Raw genomic sequence first — 26,358 nt, forward strand, 5'->3', positions numbered from 1 at the left:
AAAAAAAAAAAAAAAAAAAAAAAAGGAATAACAATTCCTGTCTTACTGAATTATAAAGATTAAATGAAATTTAGTGAAACCATCCTGCACATACAGTATGTACTCATTAAATACTATATCTCCAGTGTCTCTTTTTACTGTTAGTGGGGAAAAACTTTTTGCTTCTCCGAATTTTGTTATAGTATTTATAAGTGTGTTACAGGTCATACAGCAGTGGAATTGCTAGAAATGCAGTTATGGTGCCGCTGTTGCAGAGCCAACCTCTTGCATGCACTTCCTGTGCCATAGGTCCCATGTTCATGTTGAGTGAATTTACTTGAGAGTATGATAGGAATATTATTCTAGGGAGAAGGATAACTTAAGAATTGTTGAACAGGAGCGGTAGTTCCCGCCTGTAATCACAGCACTTTGGGAGTCCAAGGCAGGCGAATCACAAGGTCAGGAGTTCAGATCATCCTGGCCAACATGGTGAAACCCTGTTTCTGATAAAAAATACAAAAAAAAAAAAAAATTAGCCAGGCATGGTGGTGGGCACCTATAGTCCCAGCTACTTGGGAGGCTGAGGCAGGAGAATCGCATGAACTCAGGAGGCAGAGGTTGCAGTGAGCCGAGATCATGCCACTGGACTCCAACCTGGGTGACACAGCTAGACCCTGTCTCAAAAAAAAAAAAAATAGAATTGTTAGGATTGTTATACTGACCTTGCTGTGGTATAGGGCATTTGTTTGTGTACTTAAGGCCATATTAAATATGTAAGAAATTACCTTATTTTTTAATATCAGGAAATCACTCTAGGAATTAGGAATGTAGCATTTTTATATATTTTTTGTTTTAACATGTTGCATAGTTCAAAATAAATGAAGTTATTTTTAAATCATCATATATGTGATGGGGCTGTGCTAGTTACTGGGAATACTAATGTACAAGATAGTCTGAGTCTTCAAGAGCTTACAGTTAGGTAGAAATCCTTACAGTACTGATAAAAGATAAGTGAAATAGAGAATAATATAGATCACCCAATACTTAAAAAAATTTTTTTACAGCAAAGTTTAACTTGATAGTACACATACAATATTTGTAGTATACGTAGCATGGAGGTTAACAGTGTGTTTAGCCCATAGTGCCAGTAATAAGTAAGTAATTCCCTTCAGAGTTACTTGTGTAAGCTAAAAAGAAGAAATAAAAGGAGATGGAAAAGATTATAGGAGAAGAGAACCTAAGTTGGTGGGGGCCCATGATGGCAGGTAGAAGAAAGAAAAAGGTATGTTTGGTTGAAATGTAGATATGTGTCAGGTGTCATTAGGGCCCTCTGAGCCTTAGAAATCAAAGGTTAATTAAAACCTATTTGATTGGGAAAATAAGGCACAGAATGATAACGGTAAATATAGTGATAGAACATTTAAAATTTGATTTCTGATTCATAAACCACTAAGGTCACAGCCTCTTGAGCCTTGCTGACTTTTAGATAAAGTATATGAATTTGCAGTTATGTTAAACCATCATAGTAAAATAAAATAAAATGAATTCTTGATTTTTCTTTTAGTGTCTTTGCAAGATATAACGATGAGGAAAGCTTTCCGAAGTTCTACAATTCAAGATCAGCAGCTTTTCGATCGCAAGACTTTGCCTATTCCATTACAGGAGACGTATGATGTTTGTGAACAGCCTCCACCTCTCAATATACTCACTCCTTATAGGTAGGTAGGTTAATAAATAGTAGCCCTGTTATTTATCTCAGACTTCAGATTGACATGCGAAATCCCCAAACATTCTTTATTTCATTGGCTTCTAGCCAACACAGAGAGCCCTCTCTGTCTAACCAGCTTTGGAAAACCTTTGCTTTATTCAATGGATGAATTCCTAAGATTCTGGCATACAATAGACAAGACCTATTCAAAAGAGTTGTTTTGACAAGTAAAGAAAAGCCCCTGGTAAACTTATTAATGTAAAGAGATAGGGAGTTGTTATTGTCCTTTTAATTTAATTTTTAATCAAATGGAAAAAGCTCAAAATTCTGTCCTACTAACAAAATAAGCACAATAATTTGTGCTTGTTTTGTCTACTGTTGACCTGTATATGTTAACTTCTTACATAATGAATATGTAGTATCTTTTTAAAATGCTTTTTACCACTTAGAATAAAATCTGGAATTATTCAGCCTTTCTTTGAAGTTCTTTCACATGGTTTGTTAAATGAGTAATTTAAGATGTACAACACATATCCTGAATAAAATAGTATTCAGAGTTATTTGAAATTGTAAGTCAGTATGCAAATCAGTAGATATAAATGTGACTGTTAGAATGACTACTACATGATACCTTTTGGATTTAGCAAGATAACAAATTATGGTATTAGCAGAAACTGCAAAATTTCTCTATTCTAGATGATGTTACTCTCTTTTTAGGCTTTTATCTTTGGCAGGGCTATTTGTAATTATTGGAATTGCCAAAAGGACTTTTTAGAAAATTTGGGATTCAGCAGAAGTTAGGGATGAAAATTGCCCAGCTGTACTTTAAATTATTAGTGCCAACTTGGAAAAGCATCTGGTTTTCCACTTTTCTTTGTTTCCTCAGATTTGTGAGAAATTTTCCATTGTTGGCAATATTCAATTTTATTTTGGCAGTATTTTAACTCATGCTGTATTTGATTAATGTAAGAGGATAAACATTTTAGTGAAATTATTTTTATTCTGATTGCCTAAGTCTTACTAATGTGTGATATTTTATATTTCAGAGACGATGGTAAAGAAGGTCTGAAATTTTATACTAATCCTTCATATTTCTTTGATCTATGGAAAGAAAAAATGTTGCAAGATACAGAGGATAAGAGGAAGGAAAAGAGGAAGCAGAAGGTATTACAAGAGATTAAAATATTGAGGTTAATTTTTGTATATTTGTGTTTTGTTACATATATTGAACTTCATTAATCTTGTATTTTGACAGTTTTATTTTATTGGGTCCATATAGTTAAATACTGAAATCTTTATAACTCCACAGAAAGAACACAGTTTGATGGGGAGCAGATGAGCAATTAGATTATTAGAGTATGGTATGGTAAGTGCCATAGCAGAGGTATGCATAAAGGGTTTAGATAATACAAAATAGTATCTGCTTTAGCTAGCAGGCAGGGTAAGCACTTCCAACAAAGCTTATAATGAATCTTGAAGAACAGGTAAGAGTTAGGTGGACCAAGCAAGAGAGGAATATTTTGGTAAGAAGGAGCAATGGAATCATGTACAGATATTGTTAACGTAGATTAGGCTAATAGTTTCTTGCTACAGAGCACATCCTAAACATTTCTCTCCTAAATGTTTTGGAGAGGTTATTATATTCTCATGAAATTTATGTTATTTCTATTATTGTCATTTTCCACTTTCTAACACAATTTGCTTGTATATGCTTTATTTAATATTAATGATAACTGAAAATACAGAACGATAAAGCAAAGTTAGATTTAGGCTGAATTACGAAGGAGGCAAAGTCTGTCTTTATAGCCTCTCTGTTCGTCCTGTAGCTGTCTCTACTTTCCCTAATCCCTGTATAATGCCATTGTGTTATCATCTTTGCTGGATGGTAACCCAGTGTTCTCGCCAACATTTGCAACTGGTGACTGGCAAGCTACACTGTGCCTGTAGGCAGTATGTTTTTTGCCAAACACAGAGGTTTTTAAATTATTGAATTACAGTGCCTGAGATGGACATATCTGTCTAGCTCACTGCATGTCCCATCTTGTACCCAACTGACTTTATTCATGTATGTTATCTGCTTAGCCGCTTTGTGTATTTGAATTTGTTATACTTACTATAGACCTTTCTCTACTTTCTCCCCCAGTTTTGAATCACTTTTTTTCTTATTGTTTAAAGACCAGGTTTTCTGTTGAATGATACAGTTATTATGGGTTAATTAGATAATTGGACTTTTTTCTAATGTGTTGGCTAGCTAAGCTAATCAGTTACTTCCCAGATAACATAACCTTAGTAAATTTTTACATTTTGGTTAGAGTAGATATTGCCATTCATGGTAGCAATTTCAAACTAATGCCTGTGGAGTGAGGGTTCATGAATCTTTTTTCATCTGAAAGACTTTCTGACCTCAAATTGTATTCCTTAGGCATACTATTTTATATCTGGCGCATCAGTTCAAATTAGGGGTTAAACAGAACGTGGCAGGAAACTGGGATTACAGCAAACTGGCTAAGATTTAACTCTGAATGTACAAGTGAACATTTCTGTGTTAACTTTTACTATATTATAATGACATTGTCTTTTTCAATGTTGATGTTGGAATTTTATTTTGATTGTTATAACCTCTTTTTTAAAAATTAGCACTTCAGCATTTGGCTTTGTTTCAATACATCTGTTATAGCAGAAAAATCTAGATCGTCCTCATGAACCAGAAAAAGTGCCGAGAGCACCTCATGACAGGCGGAGAGAATGGCAGAAGCTGGCCCAAGGTCCAGAGCTGGCTGAAGATGATGCTAATCTCTTACATAAGCATATTGAAGTTGCTAATGGCCCAGCCTCTCATTTTGAAACAAGGTTTCTTTACTTTTTTTTTTTTAATAATGATAAAACATTGGCTTTATTTGTAATATCTGTACTTCTGAGTCTTGAGTCCTAAACTGCTGAACAGGCAGACCCTGTTATAAATATAGAGATGATTTCAAAATCCTGACCACTGTGAGCCTACTAAAGTCTGGCCTTGAGCAGGTAATTTTCATACCTGGACCTTAGTTTTGTCATCTGTAGAAAGAGGTGGTTGGAGTGGCTGACCTTTAGGGTTGTTTTAGCTTTAGTGTTAAGTCTCAACAGCCTCTCAATATTTGAGGCACAGTCTGGTAGAATTCCATCATAAAAGTGTAGAGTCTGGTTTTTTTTTTCAAATACTGTTGATTTATTGCATATAAAATAGGAGTGGGGAAGGGGTTCTGTTTTGTTCCTTTTACTTTCCCCTAACTTCCTTTCTTTGCCACATCCCCCACCTCAGATATATTAGGACTTTCAAACAAAAGTATTCATCCCTTTTTGTAGAAAAGAGTAGGTCTTTTTCCTTTCTCAGTGGCCAGGGGCCCTAACCAAATCCAGAAAACACATTAAACTGGCATCTCTCTGTGAAGACATTTATTTGTGTAAAGTCATATGATTTTTTTGTTGTTGTTGAGACGGAGTCTCACTCTGTTACCCAGGCTGGAGTACAGTGGCGTGATCTTGGCTCGCTGCAACCTCTGCGTCCCGGGTTCAAGCAATTCTCCTGCCTCAGCCTCCCAAGTAGCTGGGATTACAGGCACATGCCACCATGCTCAGCTAAGTTTTGTATTTTTAGTAGAGATGAGGGGGTCTCACCATGTTGGCCAGGCTGGTCTTGAACTCATGACCTCAGGTGATCTGCCTCTGCCTTGGCCTTCCAAAGTGCTGAGATTGCATGCATGAGCCCGGCCTAATCATACGATTTTTTTAATGGAAAAGAACTTAAGGTTTTCTTTTAAGTAATACACATGTAAATTATTGGACCATCAGTGTGAAACAACTTGACCTATTTTAGGAGAAATATACATCTGAGAGATACTATTTATCTGTATTACTGAAATAATTGACATTAAAAAATTAATAAACAATAGACATTTATTTCTGCTACAGTTGATTATTAAGGTATTTATCTGACCCACTAAATAATTTCTGACTTGCTCTGTGCACATCTGTTAAATCCAACTTTGTTCCCAGAATGTACTAGTAAATATTTGTAAATCAACACGTTCAAGGTGTCTAAAATTTTGCTCACATTTAAGTCACGTGTTGCTATGTTACTCAGCTATTTTCTGAGTACCCTAGTACCTTTGAAAACAGCAGAAGGACAGAAACAATATAGCTAGCCACCTCCATGGTGCTAATATCAAGGGGACCTTTCTGGTACAAGACTTCTGAAAGTCATTTAAGAGCATACCGAGTAGTAGAAAACTCATTTTCCTATTCTGCCTTTTTGTCATTGGTATCTTCTTGTAAAGAAAAAAACTGAAATAGAGGCAGATAGCTTTCTAAATTTGCTAAAAGTTAATTATTTTCTTGTTTATTAGATTACATATATAATACTTTTCATCCTGTGAGTTGAATTAGTATTCTGTTATAAAATAATAAAATAACTCTGATGGTCATCATAATAAATCTCTAAATCAACAAGTAGGTTACATTGCCAGCAGCTTTCTTTGTTTTAAAAGCAAGATTAATGTAATACATTTCTAAAAGTTTCTTAAAAATAGTTAAAATATTGGAATTGAAAGGATAAACTTTAAATATTTAATAGCTCATGTAGAACACTTTTCACCCCAATAATTCAAGGAAAATTCACTGAAAATATATATTTCTTTTAGACCTCAGACATATGTGGATCATATGGATGGATCTTACTCACTTTCTGCCTTGCCATTTAGTCAGATGAGTGAGCTTCTGACTAGAGCTGAGGAAAGGGTATTAGTCAGACCACATGAACCACCTCCTCCTCCACCAATGCATGGAGCGGGAGATGCGAAACCCATACCCACCTGTATCAGGTATGTTGGAACAAGCATATGATGTTTTACCTTAGGAGTCAGTAACCTTTTTCTTTAAAGGACAAGATATTATTTTTGGCTTTCAGGACTTACAGTTTCTGTAACAAGTACTAAATTCTGCCATTGTTGCACAAAATCCACCATAGACTACATAAATGAATGTGTCTGCATCTAAATTCTTTTTATAAAAATGGGAGCAGGTCAGATTTGGTCTATGGGACGTTATTTGCAATATTCTGATTAGAGCTGACACATTCTCATAGGAAAATTTAGCTGATAAGAATTTAAAGTCTGTTTAATTTTATTATAATGTTGTTATCAAGCATATCATGTGCAGTGTATTAAGAAAAATTAAGAATTTTTTGCAATATGGGTAATGGTCTAAGAAATGGGAACCAAAGATGTGATTATTAATACCAATTTGGTAGTAAGAAAAATACTTAAAGAATTTTAGAGAGGATTGGTGGTTGCTCATAATAAGCTTTCAGTAAAGCTATTTTGAAGTTTAATCTTGTCAGTTATTATCCAAATGATACATTTCTAATGGAGAAATATTTGAGAAATTTTCTAATAGAGATATAGAGATCAGCTTTACAATTTTCAGTTAAAAATCCAATTTTCTATCGCTGACTCATTTGATGTGCCATCCTCAGGAAGAAAGAGAGCCGTAAATTTCTTTTTGTGGTTTGTAATTAGCTGTCATTGATTTAACTGAAATAGCATATGATGAGACTTAATAGCTTCAGTATAAATACAGCATTGTATTGGCCACAAGTATTGCTATAAAATTGCATTATGATCAACGTTGAGTCATTACAGAGATTCCTATCAGTATAGAATTGAGCATTTTATTTATCAAAGTAAGCATAAAATGTCTGAGTGGATACAAAAGTTGCATGAGAGAATGAGACCATTTAGACTACTACAAACCAAAGCACCACTCATTTATTTTTTTGTTGATGTGCTTTTAGTTCTTTTTTTACTAAACACTATTGAAAATGTTAAATTTCTATAGGAGCATGTTAATGGATCTATTCTGACATAATTACTAATAGTCGTTTATAGTTTGTGTGGTTAGATTTTCTCTTTAGGCTTTTCTCTTTTAATAACTTGCTAGAATCTCTTTGTCATTTCAGTTCTGCTACAGGTTTGATAGAAAATCGCCCTCAGTCACCAGCTACAGGCAGAACACCTGTGTTTGTGAGCCCCACTCCCCCACCTCCTCCACCACCTCTTCCATCTGCCTTGTCAACTTCCTCATTAAGAGCTTCAATGACTTCAACTCCTCCCCCTCCAGTACCTCCCCCACCTCCACCTCCAACCACTGCTTTGCAAGCTCCAGCAGTACCACCACCTCCAGCTCCTCTTCAGATTGCCCCTGGAGTTCTTCACCCAGCTCCTCCTCCAATTGCACCTCCTCTAGTACAGCCCTCTCCACCAGTAGCTAGAGCTGCCCCAGTATGTGAGACTGTACCAGTTCATCCACTCCCACAAGGTGAAGTTCAGGGGCTGCCTCCACCCCCACCACCGCCTCCTCTGCCTCCACCTGGCATTCGACCATCATCACCTGTCACAGTTACAGCTCTTGCTCATCCTCCCTCTGGGCTACATCCAACTCCATCTACTGCCCCAGGTCCCCATGTTCCATTAATGCCTCCATCTCCTCCATCACAAGTTATACCTGCTTCTGAGCCAAAGCGCCATCCATCAACCCTACCTGTAATCAGTGATGCCAGGAGTGTGCTACTGGAAGCAATACGAAAAGGTAAGTTTCTCAGCACCATGAAAAGCTTTGCTATAGTATCACTGGAAACATTCTAAATATTTAAGACAAAAATGTGTTCCTCATTTATAAAATTTTAGGTGATCGTGTTTTTGTACAAATAGCCTTTAGAAACTATATCCATCTTATATTTAAAATTATCTTTAAGAAAATAGATCACATTTAAACATTTTATTTTCATGCGTTGTAGGTATCCTTAAAATGTTTGTTGAGTGAATGAGAAATTTAAAATATCAGACTTAAATGTTATAGAAGATTTAATTAAAACCCTTTATATTATGCTTAACGTGTATATTAACTCCTTTAAAAATGGTATTTTCTTCAATGTTAAGGCTGTTCATTTCGGACATCAGTGACACTTGCTCTACCAGATACCTTTATTCCTCCCTTAACTAAGGAAAGACTTCTCATATTCATTTATTGTCATTATTTCCTAAACAGTAACAACATTCCAGGCACTGAGCATATAGAATGAATAATAGTGCCTTTTCCTCAATTACAATGAATAATAAAGCCACAGAAAACATATTCAACAATGTTTAATTTATTTGACCATTGAGGTGATAGAAGAAATGTACCACCTCATTAATGTTTTAGGGGGTGGTGAGCAGGGAGGTACAGTAGACCATGATTAATAAATAAACTGTAGATATGTACTAGGATACCTGGTAAGTTTTACCAGCTAATGACACAGATAACATAAGAGATTTAATGCCTCTCTTAATATGATTTCTTCACATTCTTTTCTAATCTTTTTATTTTCCTGTTAGTATTTCTTATGTGTATTTGATTTTATTCCAGAAATATTAATAATATCTAGTATTTAGTATTTTGATTTAAACGAATGATTTGGATTCACCATATCAGGTATTCAACTACGCAAAGTAGAAGAGCAGCGTGAACAGGAAGCTAAACATGAACGCATTGAAAATGATGTTGCCACTATCCTGTCTCGCCGTATTGCTGTTGAATATAGTGATTCGGAAGATGATTCAGAATTTGATGAAGTAGATTGGTTGGAGTAAGAAAAATGCATTGATAAATATTACAAAACTGAATGCAAATGTCCTTTGTGGTGCTTGTTCCTTGAAAATGTTTGGTCATTCTAGTGTTTTGCTTTCTTTTCCTCATAATAAATAACGCTTTTCCTCCATAACTTTTGATTTCTAAGAAAAATATTAGCATACATTTCAAACTAAATGTTTTAGAGTGGCTTATCTTTTTTTCCCCCTGAAAAGACATAATTTGGTCCAATAAACCACTAAGTATTAAGCATGGACAGCTGTTGTTAGAGTAGCAGATTCAGTTTTTTGATATATCTTAATTGTGTACCTCGTGAATTTTAATTTAAAGAAAGCAACTGAAATTGAAACTTGAGGGCAGCTGTATCTATTAATGAGCCTTATTCCATTTCCTGATGTTTTAAAAGAAGAAACACTGCCTTGATTATATGAATACACTCAGAAAGTACATTTAGCTTGTAGTGTTGAATTCTCTTAAAGGAATGCCTGAATTTTTTAATTATTGTTTTATTGTTTTTAAATACTTGCCTTATTTGAATGTTTAGCAGTATCCCCCTCCCACTTATATATTGTGTGATATGATTTTGCTTGCCTATAGGAGTTAAAAAATTTTCCATGTGAAATACTCTGACTTAAACATACATGTAACTTACATAACTGTTAAGAATAACAGTCTGATTTAATAAATGGTTCATTTTAAAAGTTCATGGGTGTTGCTCTGTGAATAAAATGATTTCTCATAATTTATCAAATACTGTAAGGTAGGCTGTAAATAGTGAATGAAAATTTTAAAAACCACTTAAGCTACCTAATTTCCTCTTAATTGCACGGCTTCATATTGTCTACTATGTAAGGTAGTTTTTATGTTATTTCCCCACTAAGGTCATAAACTCTATTTTTCTCAATTGCTTGTGGTTTTAAATTAAAACCTCAACTTGCCATCTAATTTCGGCCTACCTTAATTTCAGTTTAACAGTGTTCTTGAAATTATGTTTTGCAGCCAGACACAGTGGGCTCATCCCTGTAATCCAAACACTTTGGTAGGCTAAGACTGGCGGATCACTTGAGCCTGGGAGTTTGAGACCAGCCTGGGCAACATGGTGAAAACCCCATCTCTATGAAAAAATACAAAAATTAGCTGGGCATAGTGGGATATGCCTGTAGTGTCAGCTACTTGGGAGGTGGGGGTGGGAGGATCACTTGAACCTGGGGAGGTTGAGGCTTCAGTGAGCTGAGATCATGCCATTGCATTCCAGCCTGGGCAGAGTGAGACCCTGTCTCAAAAAAAAAAAAAAAAAAAAAATTATATTTTGCAATGATAAAATGAGTTAATGTTTTCACAGCTTAGATTTAGGGGTGGAGAGGAAGCACCATTAATACCAGGTTACTTCATTTAAAGAAACGACTAAATGAAGTTTGGGTAAGTTGATTGTAAAGTGACTGTAGTCTTCAGCCTTGCCTCTGTCTACTCCTTTTGCAGTACGGTTTCCAGTTTTTCCCATTGAGAAGTAAGTTCTGTTCCCATGCCCTTGAATCTGGGTGTCCCTGAAACTTGATTTGGCCAATAATAGCATGCAGCAAAAGTGACATTGTGCCAGTTCTAAGCCTCAAGAAACCTTGTAAGCTGTAGCCTTCTATTCTGTCTCCCTACCTGCCTGTCTCAAACCTGCCTCTGCCATGAGAATAATCCCAAACTAGTCTGGCTGAAGATCAGAAACCTCATGGAGGAAAGGCATCTCAAGAGAGACCATCTTGGACCAGCCAAGCCCAAACTCGCTTGCTGATGATAGACAGATAAGCAAGCCTGGACGATGTTAGCCTAGCCTAGCCCAGTCCAGTCCACTGATCCATAATTTCATGAGCAAAAATAAATGCTTATTGTCCTACACCTAAGTTTTGAATTACCAGCATTATTGTGGCAATAAATAGTTGATATGTAAGGTCACTTAGTAATTTGATAATTTGAAGGTTATTTAGGCAGACAACTAATGACCTGTAATCTTTATAGAATAGGAATAATTAACCAAGTTTTATTGTTCAGTTTGGACGTAACGTTTCCTGATAGCTTTAATAAACAAAAGATTTGATTTGCTCTTTTGGGTAGCTTAGAAAGAACAAGAGATTAGATAGCCATTGAGGTTCCTTTCTAACCACATGAAAATGTATATTGTCAAATTTAACTCAAGAAACTATGTCACAGTTTAAAGTCCAAGTGTCCTTATGGCCAAAAGGCAGCAACTAGTATATATATTTTATAGAACTCAAATATATATATATTTGGGGCCAGATAACTAAAACATAATAGTACTGGTTTTGAAGCCGCTAAGGATGTTACAAAAGGAAATTGGTGAAGATTTCTTAGTAATAGAAGTAGACATGTTAGTAAAGTTTATTATAGACTTTTTTTGTTTTTCAGAACATTTTTGGAAGTTGAAAAAGGGTCTGCAGACTAAATAAGCAGATTTGTAGTGTCCATTTTAAAATCAAAATAATCTTTTAATCTAGATATTTAGCTTAACTTGCTGAGGGGATTTTGGAACAGAGCATTCAGTGGCAATTTTCATACCCTGAGAAGAATGAAAGTTGCTGGGTAGTAACTACTTTCTTGTTAAATTGTTTTACTACTCAGCAGGGTCAGACACAAGCATAAAATCAGGAGAAAAAAAAAAAGATGCATTGTATACTATGGGAGAAACAAGTGGTTTTGCCTGTTTTGGTTGATGTCACCCATTTACCTCTATATTGTGAAATTCAATGAATGCTTTTTAACCTTAATTCACATATTCTGTGTTTATTCTACCTCCTCAAAGCTTTCAGTCCCTTAAGCTTTCAACACCTTTGGCTTTTATTACGCTGATCCTTCTCCTTTTCCTTCCCATAGTGGTGGGACAGAAGGAGGAGAGGGAAATACCTAGCAGCAGTGGTGTTTGGGATGAAATGCAGTCATTATGGAGGAAAAGGAAGTTTTGCTATATCTTTTCCTAATGAAGGGATATTCATAAGCTTCAGATTTATAAAGCATTTTAAGCCATCACCACTGCCTTTCATGACTTATAAATAATCTGGGCACATGAGATGACTTCCAAAGCATTTTCATGTTGTAAATGTTTACTGAAAGATAAATAATAAGGTTCATTTAGGTTGTGTTTTATAAATCATGAAACATCTTTCTCTGTTTCCACTTTTAGAAAGCTGTGTCCTTTAATAACCATCTTACATCTGTATTTTCTTGAAATCTCTGAGTTCATATTCCTTTTGAATTTCTTTCCTTTTTTTTTTTTTTTTTTTTTTTTTTTTAAGACAGAGTCGCACTGTGGGCTGGAGTGAGACTGGGCTCAGAGTCTCACCCAGGCTGGAGTTTAATAGCTCGATCTTGGCAGGCTCTGCCTCCTGGGTTCAAGTTCCTTTTGAATTTCTGTAATTATTTTAGTATAAGCGTTTTTCAAGTAATACTATTTCACATCACAGTTATTATCTATTTGAGCTGCCAAATAGATTATTTACACAACAGCAAGAGTGTTGTCTTAAATACGCAGCTCACAATATCTCTTCGCATAAGCACGTTCAGAAATACCTTCTTTGTTGTTTGGTCCACTAGGGCTCTTAAAATTATTTCTTCCTAGGCACTGCTCCTGTTTAAAATTTCTTTCTCCACTAATCTCAGTAACATAGTTGATGTAAAACTAATCCTGATTTCATCAAAACTCTGTATGTGTGTATTTTAATAAAGGAAAAGTATAGGAATGATTCTTCTAACCAAAATGTGAACCATATTAGTATTTCTGAAGTCATTTCTTAAGACAGCAAAATTGATTCTGTGTTTTAATTTCATGGGAATGCTCATTAATTACTTTCAAAACACAGCTTTAACTTTGCCCTTAGTAAACATAACATTGCTGCTTATTTTTGCATTTTCACTCCATTACATATATCTGGATCCTAGCTTTTTTTAAAACCACTTTCCTCAACTGAAGCCAATGTAAATTTAAAGCTCCTAAATAGTTCAGAAATTCCTTTTGGAATGCATTATTTCTGTAATATCTACTTAGTAAAAAAAATACAAATAAACCAAGATAATCACACAGTATCGGGATTTCAAGGATGGCTTTGCTATGTTGAACTAATGAAATGGCATATCAAATTATGATATTTCTAACTGTCATATAGCTTATAATTAATCAAAATAATTTTACTGAAGCCAAACAATGCATAGGACCCTTGGAATACAAAGATTAAGTTTTTTTCCTCCCTTTATTCATTGTTGTACTGAAAGCAAATTTATGTTCTCCATGATTTGGCTCTAGAATGCATCAGTAATCTCTGTTGCTTTTCAAGCCTGACAACCACGCTCTGAATAAAGAATGAATACCAGCCTTGAATGAACATTTCAGGCACTTTTTTTTAGAAGGCTAGTCATCAATACCTTTTCTCATTATTGTAAGACCAGCTGCTCTGACTGTTTTTCCTTTAGAAAAAAATTAACATAACAGCATATATTGAAGTCATCTTTCTCAAGGCATTTATAGTTTCTTTTTTTGGGTATTTGTTTAATGGTAATGATTTTGAATATTTTATAGCATCTATATAAATGTAATCCTTGTATATATGATATGTGTTATACTCAAAGACTTCTTGATAAACTTCTTATTTGTCCATCCTGTCTTTAAGCTAGCTTTTTCAATACTATTCTTTTGACACCGATGTCTCCAGGAATATTAAAGTTCTCTATCTTCCTTTCTGGCCTGGAAACAATATAAAAGACACAAAAGCCATTTAGTCATAGTATGTTTTCCATTGTAACAGCTTCCAATATTAAAGTGTCCGTTTCATTCTTACCTATGAAAACCATGAGATGTTACACTTCTAACTTTAATGAAAATCAATGGGAACTATTTATACCATTCCAGATAAAGAAGCACATCTCCTATTATTATTAAATCCATAATAATATAATATTTTTATTATGTATTTATTATATTTTTATGTATTCAGCAGCATTTTTTGATGCCTGCAGAGTTTTGAGACTGCTGGGTATTGGGGCCACAACAGTGAATAGACAGAGCCCTACTTTCTGAGTATACAGGTAAATTAACAAAGAGCAATGAATGTTGTCAAGGAAGCTCATAGTAGAGAGACCAGTCCTAGTCTAGGAAGTCAGGAAAGGCATCTAAAAGGAAATGACATTGAAGGTTTAAGATGAACCTAGACAAATGTTAGTGAGTGTGGAGAGTCTCCCAGTCAAAGGAAACGTGTGAATGTATGGAAATGCTTGGCGCAAAGCGTACAAGCAATGCAATAGCTGGAAATACATTAGAAAGATAAGCAAGAGCAAATCGAGAGGATCTTAAGAAATATAGTAAGGAGTTTGCATTTATTCCATGGGCAATAAAACTGAAGAAGTGAGTTACCAGTATAGCATTTTGAAAAGATAGCTGATGGCTACAAAGTGGTAAATGGATTAGAGCGAAGTCATCTTGCCAGTCAAGAGACCAGTCAGGCTGTTAGAATGGGTGGACAGGTGATAGTTATGGTGGAGAGAAATAATGAGATAGATTTAAGAGATACTTAGGATGTGGAATATACGGGGCTTGGTAATTGGAGAGGAAGGAGTCAAGGATGACTTTCAGGGTCCTGGCTTACTGATGGGTGGAACATTAGAAGAGGAACAGGTTTGGGAGAATGGATGATAAAGCTGGGGACATTAGGCAGGGAGAGGATCACTGATGTGATTGGAGGGAGGAATTAATTTTATATTTGTGGAAGGAAACCTCATATACAGGAAGGAGAAAAGGATCACAGCTGTTAAATTGAAGGTCTGGTGCCAGAAAATTGAAATTGATTTTTTTTTTGAAGTAGACAACACTGCTTAGGGTGATTGGGGAATAGGAAGAGTGTAAACAATGTTAAGAAAAGTAGAGATGGCTTAACAATAGTCATTGTGAAAATGGGAGAACTTTCCAAGGAAATAGGAAATTATCACAATATTGAAGCCATTGTTAAGGTTGGTGACAATGAATTTATGGTGGATCCAATTTACTATGTATGATTTTTTTTTCCAGCAGTCTGAAGACAATTGCCAGAAACAGTTGAATTTTTACAGAGTTTGAGGTCTGAATCGGGTGGAAGGACTATCTCATGGGAAGATTGACCAATCTCCTTAATATCTAAATCCCACGATTAAACTCCCATATAGAAATTCTTCACATCGAATTTACTGTAATATGAGTTTGATCTCCTTTTCTTATGAAGTCCATTCAAAGGCTCTCCTTCATTGTCAAATCATGCAAATGAATCTTCCTATCTTTTTAAGACTTTTCATTCCACTCTTCTAGGCTCAATATCATCTTGGTTTTCTTTCTACTTAGGTATATTATGCAGTCCTCCCTTTTTTTCCTGTTAACACCTACACAATTTCTGTCTTATTCACATTTTAACATGCTCAGCTATCCTTTATACTGCTATCTTTTAAATCTGGAAATCTTACTTCTAAAGATTCTGTCAAAGATAATTCTGCCTCTTAAGTTATGTGATTTGGAACAAGAAAGCAGCAAAGGGATGTGACTTTTTGTTGTACCCCTTTCATGTCTGAGTTATCTGCCTAATTTACTCTGTGGGCAGGAATCCTTTGCCTTTAAAGAAATTTCCTTCTACATAAATAATTACGCTTGATTCTATTGTGGTTTTTAGAGCATATTATAAGTAGACCAGATTTTTAGGTTTGATTTTTGGTTTGGTTAATTTTCTACAGCTCTTTGGCAATAAACTTTTTACCCTTCGCCAGCCATCTCAGAAATGTCTGGCATAGGGTCTGAGCAAAAGAATGTGGATAATTCAATGTAAACTACATATTATTAGGAAAATAAAGAGAAGGGCCTCCTAACCAATTACCAAGCTTTTTGTCTTGATTTCAAAAATTGACTCATTCCTTTTGCTTGGTTGTTTAATCTTTTTATTATGAAACGTGTACAGAAAAGTACATAAAATTTTCAGCTCAGTAATCTATTATTACAATGTAACCACCATCCAGGTCAAGAAATAGAATATTGCCATCACTCCAGAAGTGCTTCTCATGCACTCTCCTAATCACCACCTCTTTCCTAACTCCATCCCTAAGGATAGCCACTATCCTGATTTATGGTAATCACTTCTTTACTTCCATTTAGACGTTTGCTATCTCAGCATGTGTTTCTGAATACTGTAGTTCAATTTGCCTCTATTTTGGACTTTAATTAAAGTGAATCTTTAGGTATGAGCTTTTTTTTTTTGTCTGACTTCTCTTAAAATTTTGTGAGATTTAACCACGTTGTTACATGTAACTACTTTGTTCCTTTTCATTGATTTATAGTAGTCCATGGTATAAACATTACCAGTTTACCCATTCTACTGTTGATGAATATTTTAATATACAATTTGGGGCATCTTACAAATAATACTGCTGTGAATATTTTTGCATATGTTTCTTGTTCATTTTCAGGCATTTTTGTTAAGTATATACCTAGAAATGGAATTACTAGATCATAGAATAAGCATATTTTCAGCTTTAGTGGATAATATAAAAAATGTTTTCCCAAAACATCGTACCAACTTATACTCCCACCAGCAGTCTGAGAATTCCTGTTGTTCCATATCCTTGTTACCCTCTGGTATTATTCTATTTCATTTTAGGCATTCTAGAGTGCAGTCTCTTAGCATTACTTAAATTTTCATTTTTCCAATTACTAGTAAGGTTGAGCATCTTTTTGTGTTTATTGCCATATCGTCTCCCTCCCTGTGGCTTATTTCTTATTTTAATTTTCTTTGAAATTACTAATTTAATATAATCTATATTATCCAATCTTCTTTATGGTTAGTGCTTTTTATGTCCTGTTTAAGAATTATATTTTTATGCCAAAGTTAAATGTTTCCCCTATATTGTCTTCTGGAGACTTTGTTGTTTTACCTTTCACATTTACATCTGTAGTCCATCTGGAATTAACTATGTGTGTGGAGTCAGGTAAGAGTTAAGTTTCAGGTTTTCTTTTTTCCAATCAAAACAGTACCATTTATTGAAAAGATTGTTCTTTCCTTACTGCTCTTCAGGGCCAGTTTATCAAGAATACATAAATATAGGCAACAAATAAATATGCATGTATTATTTATGTTGATATACAACTGTATAATGTTGACATAGATACAGATACATGTCTATTTATAGACTTTATTTTGTTCTGTTGGTCTATTTTTATAATAGTATCACAGTTTTTTAATTGTCACAGCCTTACAGTAGGCGTCAATGTCCAGAAAGCAAGCCTGTCCACCTTGTTCTTTTTCTTCAATATTATCTTTATTATTATTGGCTCCTTGCATATTTATATACATTTTGAAATCCGATAGGCAGGTAACAGGACATTCAGAGACAGCAGTAGCCATATTGGCCTTGGTGAGTGTGGGAGCTCATTACATAGCCTTTATTTCTGCCACTGTGACCACTCTGTTCATGTGCCCTCATGCAAGTTTTCTTGGCTTTAACAGAGCACACCTGCTTCAACTGAGTATTTAAATGTCTCCAGAACTCTAATGAACAGATCGCCAGTTGGATGCTTAGCTGTATGGGCTCTTCCATAGCCAGAAATAAGGGTCTCATTGTAAGCTATCAAACTAAGCTTTTATACTTAGACTTTAACTGCCTCTTAACAGCTCTCTCTTTCTCATTATCACTCTGCAGAGCATCATAGCAACTTAGCAATAACCAGCAAACCCCACTGGCCTTATAGGCATTGTTTTCCCCATTTCATTCAAATGGCTGAATCATTACACATGGATTCTCCTCACCAGTATGTTTTCCCAGGTTACCATTGGTGAAATTGTTAGCAATTTGGCCACTGCTTTATGCCAGGGACTATCCATGCCCCATATACCACTCAGGATGACATCCTGTTTGCCCACCAAATAGTGAAGAAGCCAGTCCAGTATTCTAACACATGGCTTCTGACTACTTCTGCCACCACCTATAGTATTAGTGTAGGTCCTTGGAGATGCACATGCCAAGACAAGGATTAGATGTATAAGAGAATTATTGGTGGGAATGCCTATGAAGAAAGAAAAGGAGGGGGTCAGAGAAGGCATGTAAAAACCTTCCAATTGCAAAGGAAAGGAGGGAAAAAGGATTGGTTGGAAAGTGTTGTAGACTACAGCACTATTCTAAGAAAGTTTTGGCCAGGCTTACGGGGAATCCTCAAGCCGAAGTTGTCTGTAAAAGAGAATGGACCAGTATTACTGACCCTGTTGTGCTCATTGGCTGTAAGTAGCATAAGCTAAGCTTGGTCTTAGCATAACTGTGGTAGTAGATTCAGAAGGTTGGCAGCTGGGGCCATCAGTCAACTATGTTTCCTTCAGCAGGAGATATGACTGGTATGTTTTCACGGCCACCACAGATTGCTTTAGTGTCTTTGTTAAGAATCAAATGAATGTATGAGTATGGATCTGTTTCTAGGTCCTCTACTGTTCCATTGATTTGTCAGTTCTCTGCCAGCACCTCAGTTTTGATTACTGGTACATTTTGTAAGTCTTGGTCAGGTACTGTAAACCCTCCAATTTGTTCTTTTTCAAGATTGCTTTAGACATTCTAGGTCCTTTGCATTCTCATGTGAATTTTAGAAGTAGCTTAATTTGTTTAAAAAAATAATCCTGGGGTTTTCACTGGAATTGCATTGAATCTATAGCTCAACTGGAAGGAGTATTAGCAGCTTAACAATGAGTCTTCCAGTTGATGAGTATGGTATCTCTGTTTAAACCCTCTTGAATTCTCAGCAGTGTTTTGTAGCTTTCGGTGTAGAGATTTTGCATGTCTTCTGTTATGCTTTTCCCTAAAGTATTTTATGTTTTTGACAGTACAGTATTTAAATTTTAAAATTTCACTTTCCAGTTGTTTGCTGTCAGTATACAGAAGTATAGTTGAGTTATGTGTATTGACTTTGTGCCCTACAAACTTGCTAAACTCACTAATTAGTTCTAATAGTTGTTTTGTAGATTCCTTATAAATTTTAATGTAAACAATCATACTATCTGTGAATAGAGGCAATATACTTTGTTTTCTGATCTGTATATGCCTTTTATTTGTTTTTTTGTTTGTTTGTTGGTTTTCTTACCATGGCTGGAACTTACAGTACAGTGTTGAATAGGAGTGATAAGAGCAGGTATCCTTGCTTTAATCCCATCTTTAATGAGAACACATTCTATATTTCACCATTAAGCATGATATTAGCTGTAGAATTTTTATAGATGCCCTTTATCAGATTGAAGAAGTTCTCTGCCTGTCCAAATTTGTTGAAAGTTTTTATTTTGATTTGGAGTTGAGTTTTATCAGATGTTTTTCTATATCTACTGAACTGATGATATGCTGCTTCTCCTTTATTTTATTAATATGATGGATTACATTGATTTTTAAACATAAATTGGCCTTGCATTTCTAGATTAAGCCCTTGCTTGATCATGATCTTTTAAACATATTACTGGATTTGATTTGCCAATGTTTTGTTAAAGATTTTTGTATTGCAGTTTAGAAGTGTTTTCTTTTTGGAATGTCTTTTTCAGATATTCCTCGTGGTATTATGAGTGTCCTCATAAAAGCATTCCCTCCTCTATTTCCTGAGAGTTTGTATAAGATGGGTATTATTTCTTTTTAAAATGTTTGATAAAATTCACCAGTGAAACCATCCAGGCTTAGAGCTTTCTTTATGTGGTGTTTTTTTTTGTTTTGTTTTGTTTTAATATATAAAAGATTTAACTTATTTAAAAGGCATCAGATTATTTAGATTTGCAGTTGTGTCCATTTCATCCAGATTGTTGAATTTAGTGGCATAAGTTATTCATAATATGTCCTTATTATCCTTTTATTGTCTATAGAATCTGTGGTGACAGGAGTTTCTTTTTGTTTTTTGTTCTTGGAATCCAAAGGGCTTCTTAAATCTTCGGCTTGATATCTTTCATTAGTTTTGAAACATTTTCAGTCATTATCTCTTTAAAAAGTTACCTGGTCTTCTTTTCCTCCTGAAATTCCAGTTACCGACATATTAGACTTTCCTACTTTCTCCTTTTTCTCTTAATCTTTCTTCTGTGTTTCCCATCTTTTTGTCTGTGTTTCATTTGAATAGTTCTTCTGGCTTCTTTTGTAATTTACTTAATCTATGTCTACTCTGTTTTTGTACCCATTGGCCAAGTGTCTAATTTCGGTTATGTTTTTAGCATTCCTGGAATTTTCTATTTTAAAAAAGTTTTAGGTTTCTGTCAATTTTTAATCTTATCGTTTGTGTCCTTGAACATTATAAGGATAACTATTTTATAGTCTCTGTTGGATAATTCCAACATCTGGGGCCTCTATTCAGTAAGATTGAATTGCAGCCCTTGGAAGGCCTGTCTGTTTCTGATTCAACCTAGTTGCAGGGTGCAGCCCTTTAGGGACTAAACCTAAAGCGAGGAGGTTCACCTGACCTCCCGCTTTGGCCAGTTCCGTACTTTAGCTCCTATCCTCTAAGTACTCTGAGTGTGTCAGAAGTACTGCTTATTTTTTCAGTAGGCCTCTCGGAATCATAAACTCATCCAGAACAAAAGTGATCCCCAAAATGGAGCCATCAAACATTCCCAGATCTTGGCCTGCTAATTCTTTACTATCTGGATGTCTCTCAAGTAGTCTCAAGCATATACCTTTAATAATTAGTGCAGCTTTTCTAATTGTTCTCAAAAGATAGTAGATCCAAATTACCTAGTTCATCATTATCAGAAGAGATTAGCCCGCCCGTGTATCAGAAAAAAGGAGATTAATGTGAAGCCCAGTTTTGGTACTTACAAAAAGTGATCTTAATAGCCAAATATTTTTTCTACCATGAGTTACAAAAAATGCACAGTTTCCAAATTTTAACTGAGTTCATTAAGACCACAATTAAACCATTTATTGCATGCAGCTGCATTTAAAGACATATCAAAACAGAAAAAGAGAACTATGAACAGTTCAGCTTATTTTTAACTAACAAAAGAAGTGTTCAAAGGCGTAGATACAGAGGCTTCTATAAGTGGAGACAGTGCATCCCTGGAGTATTTTGAGGAATAAGAAAAAGCAAGTGACAGACCTGTCAAACGGTTCCCATTTGGCTCCCGATTTACTGCTTGGGGACTTACCAGGATGCTATTTGAAGCTGAACAACTTGCAAAAACTTCACCAAAAATCAGAATTCCCCAGTGGCACTTTACTTTGAAGCATTCTTGCTTAAGCGAGGGAGAGTGTGTTTGAACATTTAGTTGAACTTCAGTTCTATTTTAACTCTTTAGTGACTGTAGAATCTTTGTTGACTACAAATGATATCCTAGCAGGTATCACTAATAATACTTCTGCTAGAGGGTACGAACTCTTGCTCGTCTTTCTACTCCCAGTTCTTGGTACATGTTTGTTAATATATTAGTCCTCTAGAATCTTTTAAGAAATAAATCGTTCTGGATAAGTCTCCTCTTCAGATAATGAAGGGTTAAAATTTTGCATACTATAAAAGAAGTGTTAAAATTGCCACCCCCACCCACGACCACCATCTATTTTTGTGCCAGGCACTGTCCATCCTAAGTAGTTTACATTCTTTCCCTCATTTAATCTTTTTAACATTAGGATGAGGTAGGAAATGGTATTGTCTCCATTTTGCAGAGAAGAACTGAAGTTTGGAGAGGTTGTGACTTGGCCCATGTCTCACAGCTTCTGTGGAGTAAGGGCTGGATAAAGGCTGAATTTGAATCCAGGTCAGTCTGACTCCACAGCACATGTCTGAAGTCAGTGTTGTTACGGAAAGCAACTGTGAATTTCTCTGATTTTTAAAAAAGAATATTCTGGACGTAATGACCATTTAAAAAAATGATACTAGTGTAGCATTTATTAAAATGTATTATAACACCATCTCTACTGAAAATAGAAAAATTAGCCAGGCCTGGTGGTGGCACATACCTATAGTCCCAACTACTCAGGAGGCTGAGGCAGGAGAATCGCTTGAACCCGGGAGGTGTAGGTTGCAGTGAGCCGAGATCGCGCCACTGTATTCCAGCATGAGTGACACAGCAAGACTCCATCTCAAAAAAAAAAAAAATTATTTGTTTATATTACTGTCTCCTAGTAGACTGTGAAAATCTTGAGAACTATGTCTTGTTCATTTTTGTGTTCCCCTTCAGTATAGGCTGTAGTTCATAGAAGGTCTCCATGTTTGTTAAAATAATGGAAGAATGAATAAGTGTCATGATTATCAGAATTAGTTACTGTGAGGTGCTAAAAATATAGAAGCAGAAATAGATAAAGATTACTGTGGCCAGGCACGGTGGCATATGCCTATAATCCCAGCACTTTGGAAGACTGAGGCTGGAGGTTCACTTGAGCCAAGGAGTTTGAGACCAGCCTGGGGAACATGGCAATACCTTGTTTCAACAAAAACAAAACAGATTACTGTGGTTCACAAAGTTAAATGGGTAGTGTTTCCATCCTTACTCTTGAACCATGCTTTTTTGAGAAAAGCTCCAGGTGTCATTTTTCTTTTTTGTTCATTATTTCATTCATTCAACTAGTATTTACCAATAATTATTATATGTCAGGCACATAAGACTACGTATGTGGCTGCAAAGATAAGGAACACATAGATCTGAAGTAACTCAGGGTCCTTTTCGCATAAAGCATTTAAGCTGGTACAGCTGTACCTCTTTTAGGAAGGACAAGCATTTTGTTTTGTTTCCCTTCCTAGCAAGATTTATTAGAAATCAGACACTAAAGCATCTTTACCATAGGGAATATTCTGTCTCTAAACAGAATTCTCTTCTTTACTGTTTTATTTATATTGACCTGTCAGCATAACTGGTACATGCCTCTGGTACAGTGAATAGCAGATACCTCTGGATAGCTTCTATACAGTCTTCAGTTCACGTGTTAGTTTATGAAGTGAGGAGGAATATCCTCTCATATACCCAGTGGTTGTCAAACCCGGCTGATCATAAGCATCATCTATAGAACTTTTAGGAACTCCTCAGCTATTTTTTGATGAAATATTTCTTCTTTCCTGTTCTGTCTTTCCTTCTGCTAAGGTTCTGATTACATGTATGCGAGGCAATTTGGTACTGTCTCACAGCTCTTGGATGTTCTGTTCTGTTCCCACTCCTCCCCGCTATACACACACACACACACACACACACGCACAGTTGTGGTCCCACTTCTCCCCACTACACGCGCACGTGCGCGCGCACACACGCGCGCACACACACACACACACACACACACACAGTTGTGGTCCCACTTCTCCCCACTACAGACACACACACACACACACACACATTCTTTGCTCTATCTTTGAAGTTCACTGATTCTTTTTCTGTGTTTAGTCTACTAATGCGAAAGCATTCTATAGCTATTACCAGATATTTTATTTCTAGCATTTCCATTTTATCCTTTCTTACAGTTCTTATCTCTCTGCTGACAGTCCTCTTTTGTTCATGCATGTTGTCTACCTTTTCCACTAGAGTCTTTAACACAGTAGTCATTGTTTTGTTTTGTTTTTTATTGTATTTTAAGTTCTGAGATACGCGCAGAACATGCAGGTTTGTTATATAGGTGTACATCTGCCATAGTGGTTTGCTGCACCTATTAACCCATCTAGTAGTCATTGTTGATTTAAAATTCCCTGATGGTTCCAACAAGAATAGGTACCATCTGACAATTTTTGCAATTCTGGTAAGTGTGAAACAGCATCCCTTTAGTTATCATTTTTCCATATGTATGTTAGTCATTTAAGTTTCCCCATCCTATCTATTAATATTCTTTGCCCATTTTAATAGAATATTTGCCTTTATTGATTTGTATTACACAATAATATGAACTGTATAAATATCTCTCCCAATCTGTAGCTTGCCTTTCGAGTTTTACTATGCAGAAGTTTTAATTTTTGATATGTAAATTTGATACTATTTTTCTTTATGGTTTATATTTTTCATGTCAGGTTTAAAACATGTTTTTGTACCCTGAGGTCATAAAGATATTTTCTTATAATTTCTTCTGAAAGCTTTAAAAGTTAGCTTTTCACATTAAGTCTTTAACCATCTAGAATTTATTTTTGTTTAGGGTATGATATAGGGAATCTAATGCCATTTTTCTTTATGAAAAGAATACTATTATACAGTTTCTTCTATCCTCACTGAATTGCAGTACCACCTCTCTCACATATCACATTCCCATGTGTGAAAGAATTGGGATATAGTAGCCCTCCTCCATAGCAACATTTCCCTAATTACTACCCATTTCTAAGCCGTGGTTTCTGATAGACCAAGTTCCTTTTGATTCTTTTAAAAAATAATCTTGACTATTCTTGGTCCTTTATTTTCATAAATACCTTTTTTGAAATTTTGATTGGAATTGTATAGATTGCTGTTTATGCAGGGATTGCACAGATAGAATATGACAGCAGTTTTCAGGAAGCACACGTCAAGCCAGTCTCAAGGACTTCCTTTCCACACTTAGATGGCAACATCAGGCTCAGCCTCCGGATTTTGCAGTTCAGCCATCAACCAACTAGAGAACCCACTATTAGGCATCTATCTATAGTCTCTCTTAGTCACTTGAACCCTCTGCCCTATCCATCCCTACTCAGCTATAACCATGGATTACCACACTCCTCATAAGGCTACTGCTGACAACTCCTTCTGTCCTTGTCAATCCTCTACTTAATACACAGGTGGTGGGTGATAGTAATTCTGCATTTCCTGTAGAGAGGACTCTGACCCCACAGGCGGTCTGTGTATGGAAATGTTCCTGTAGATGGTATACTTCATGACTTCATCCTTGTTTCTGGTCTTTAACAGTTCTAGGGTAACTGAATAGAAAACAGTCCAGCTCACCATCTATTTATAGTTAGATTATTATTGGATACCTTTAATCTTTTTAGTTATAATTAACATTATCTTTTTAATTATGTTTTCTAAGTGGTGATACATATTTTTCTAAATATTGGTACTTAGATGAACTTGCCTAATAATTCTACTAGTTTATGGATTATCTTGGATTTTCTAGGTAGATATTGTAAAATCCCTGGGAATAGACACAATGTGTTGTTAAACTTGGTATCCCCAGCATTAACACAGTACCAGTAAAATGAGAGTGGAGTGGTCAATAAATGTTTTTTTGGAATAGATGGAAGCCATATATGATTTAAAAGTTTAAATTCTTGATTTAAAAAAAATTGAGCATAATGAAAGCTTGGGAATGAGAAAGGTTTTTGAATGTTTAAAAAAAATTAAAGTATATTAATTTCATAATGAAGCAGAAACCTTTAGTGTGGTCTAAAACGCAAAGGAGGAACAGGATACAAACAACTGCAGCTAATACCCAGGACAGGGAAACATCCAAACCAGAGAGGAAAGCATTCCAAATCGGGCCGCAACCAAAGTGCCATCTCATAGAGGGTGAAGGACGAAAGGAAGGGCTCAGGGAGGAGGAGGCAGCTGCTGAGGGACAGAAACAGACAATACAAACAAGAGAGCTCTTTCCTATCTTCCTTGGGAGGTTCCATCCTCCTTATTTGATAGGGACCTGCTTTCTTTCTCTACCTCTTCTACTTAAGCAAGGATGAGACCTTGGATGAGCTATGATTCCCCTCCCATCCATTTATTCCTATCTACTGTTTTCCTCGACAGTCTACCCACATTAGCTCCAGGCTGAATATGTTTTGGTTTATAACTGATAGCCTGCACTGTGCTTCTCACTAGTCCTCTAACTATTGCTGAGAGAGACTTTACTGGGAGATTGTCCTCTATGACTTCTGCACCCCAGAAAGGCCCTGACCTCTGCTTATCTAGGTCATTTCTCAGCGTTGTTTTTTCAGCGGGCAAAAAACCTTGAAGGAGGAGATAATGTCTCCCCCCAGGACAAAGAGTAAACTTGCTTATTATAAACTGGCCGTCTCTAAAACAGCATTTGCCCAAAGGTGTCCTGTAATGCAACCCAGTGCATGTGCTGGTCCATCTACA

At 35.7% G+C, this 26,358-nt stretch overlaps 1 protein-coding gene across 3 annotated transcripts in view; it reads left to right on the plus strand.

Annotated features, from left to right (window-relative positions):
- WASF1 (WASP family member 1) overlaps positions 1 to 10,053 on the plus strand; it is a 77,169-nt gene extending 67,116 nt beyond the window's left edge. For 2 of the 3 annotated variants that reach the window (XM_032275049.1, XM_032275048.1), the window contains exons 4-9: positions 1,544 to 1,697; positions 2,734 to 2,851; positions 4,365 to 4,537; positions 6,364 to 6,543; positions 7,680 to 8,308; positions 9,194 to 10,053. In XM_032275049.1, coding sequence (XP_032130940.1) covers positions 1,544 to 1,697; positions 2,734 to 2,851; positions 4,365 to 4,537; positions 6,364 to 6,543; positions 7,680 to 8,308; positions 9,194 to 9,351 — 1,412 coding nt within the window. In that variant the 3' untranslated portion in view covers positions 9,352 to 10,053. The remainder of the gene's footprint in view (positions 1 to 1,543; positions 1,698 to 2,733; positions 2,852 to 4,364; positions 4,538 to 6,363; positions 6,544 to 7,679; positions 8,309 to 9,193) is intronic. The other variant, XM_032275050.1, reaches the window with a different exon arrangement.
- Positions 10,054 to 26,358: the final 16,305 nt, after the last annotated feature.

Source organism: Sapajus apella, unplaced genomic scaffold, assembly GCF_009761245.1.
Source record: "Sapajus apella isolate SASKATOON/1434 unplaced genomic scaffold, GSC_monkey_1.0 scaffold6, whole genome shotgun sequence".
Lineage (NCBI taxonomy): Eukaryota > Metazoa > Chordata > Mammalia > Primates > Cebidae > Sapajus > Sapajus apella.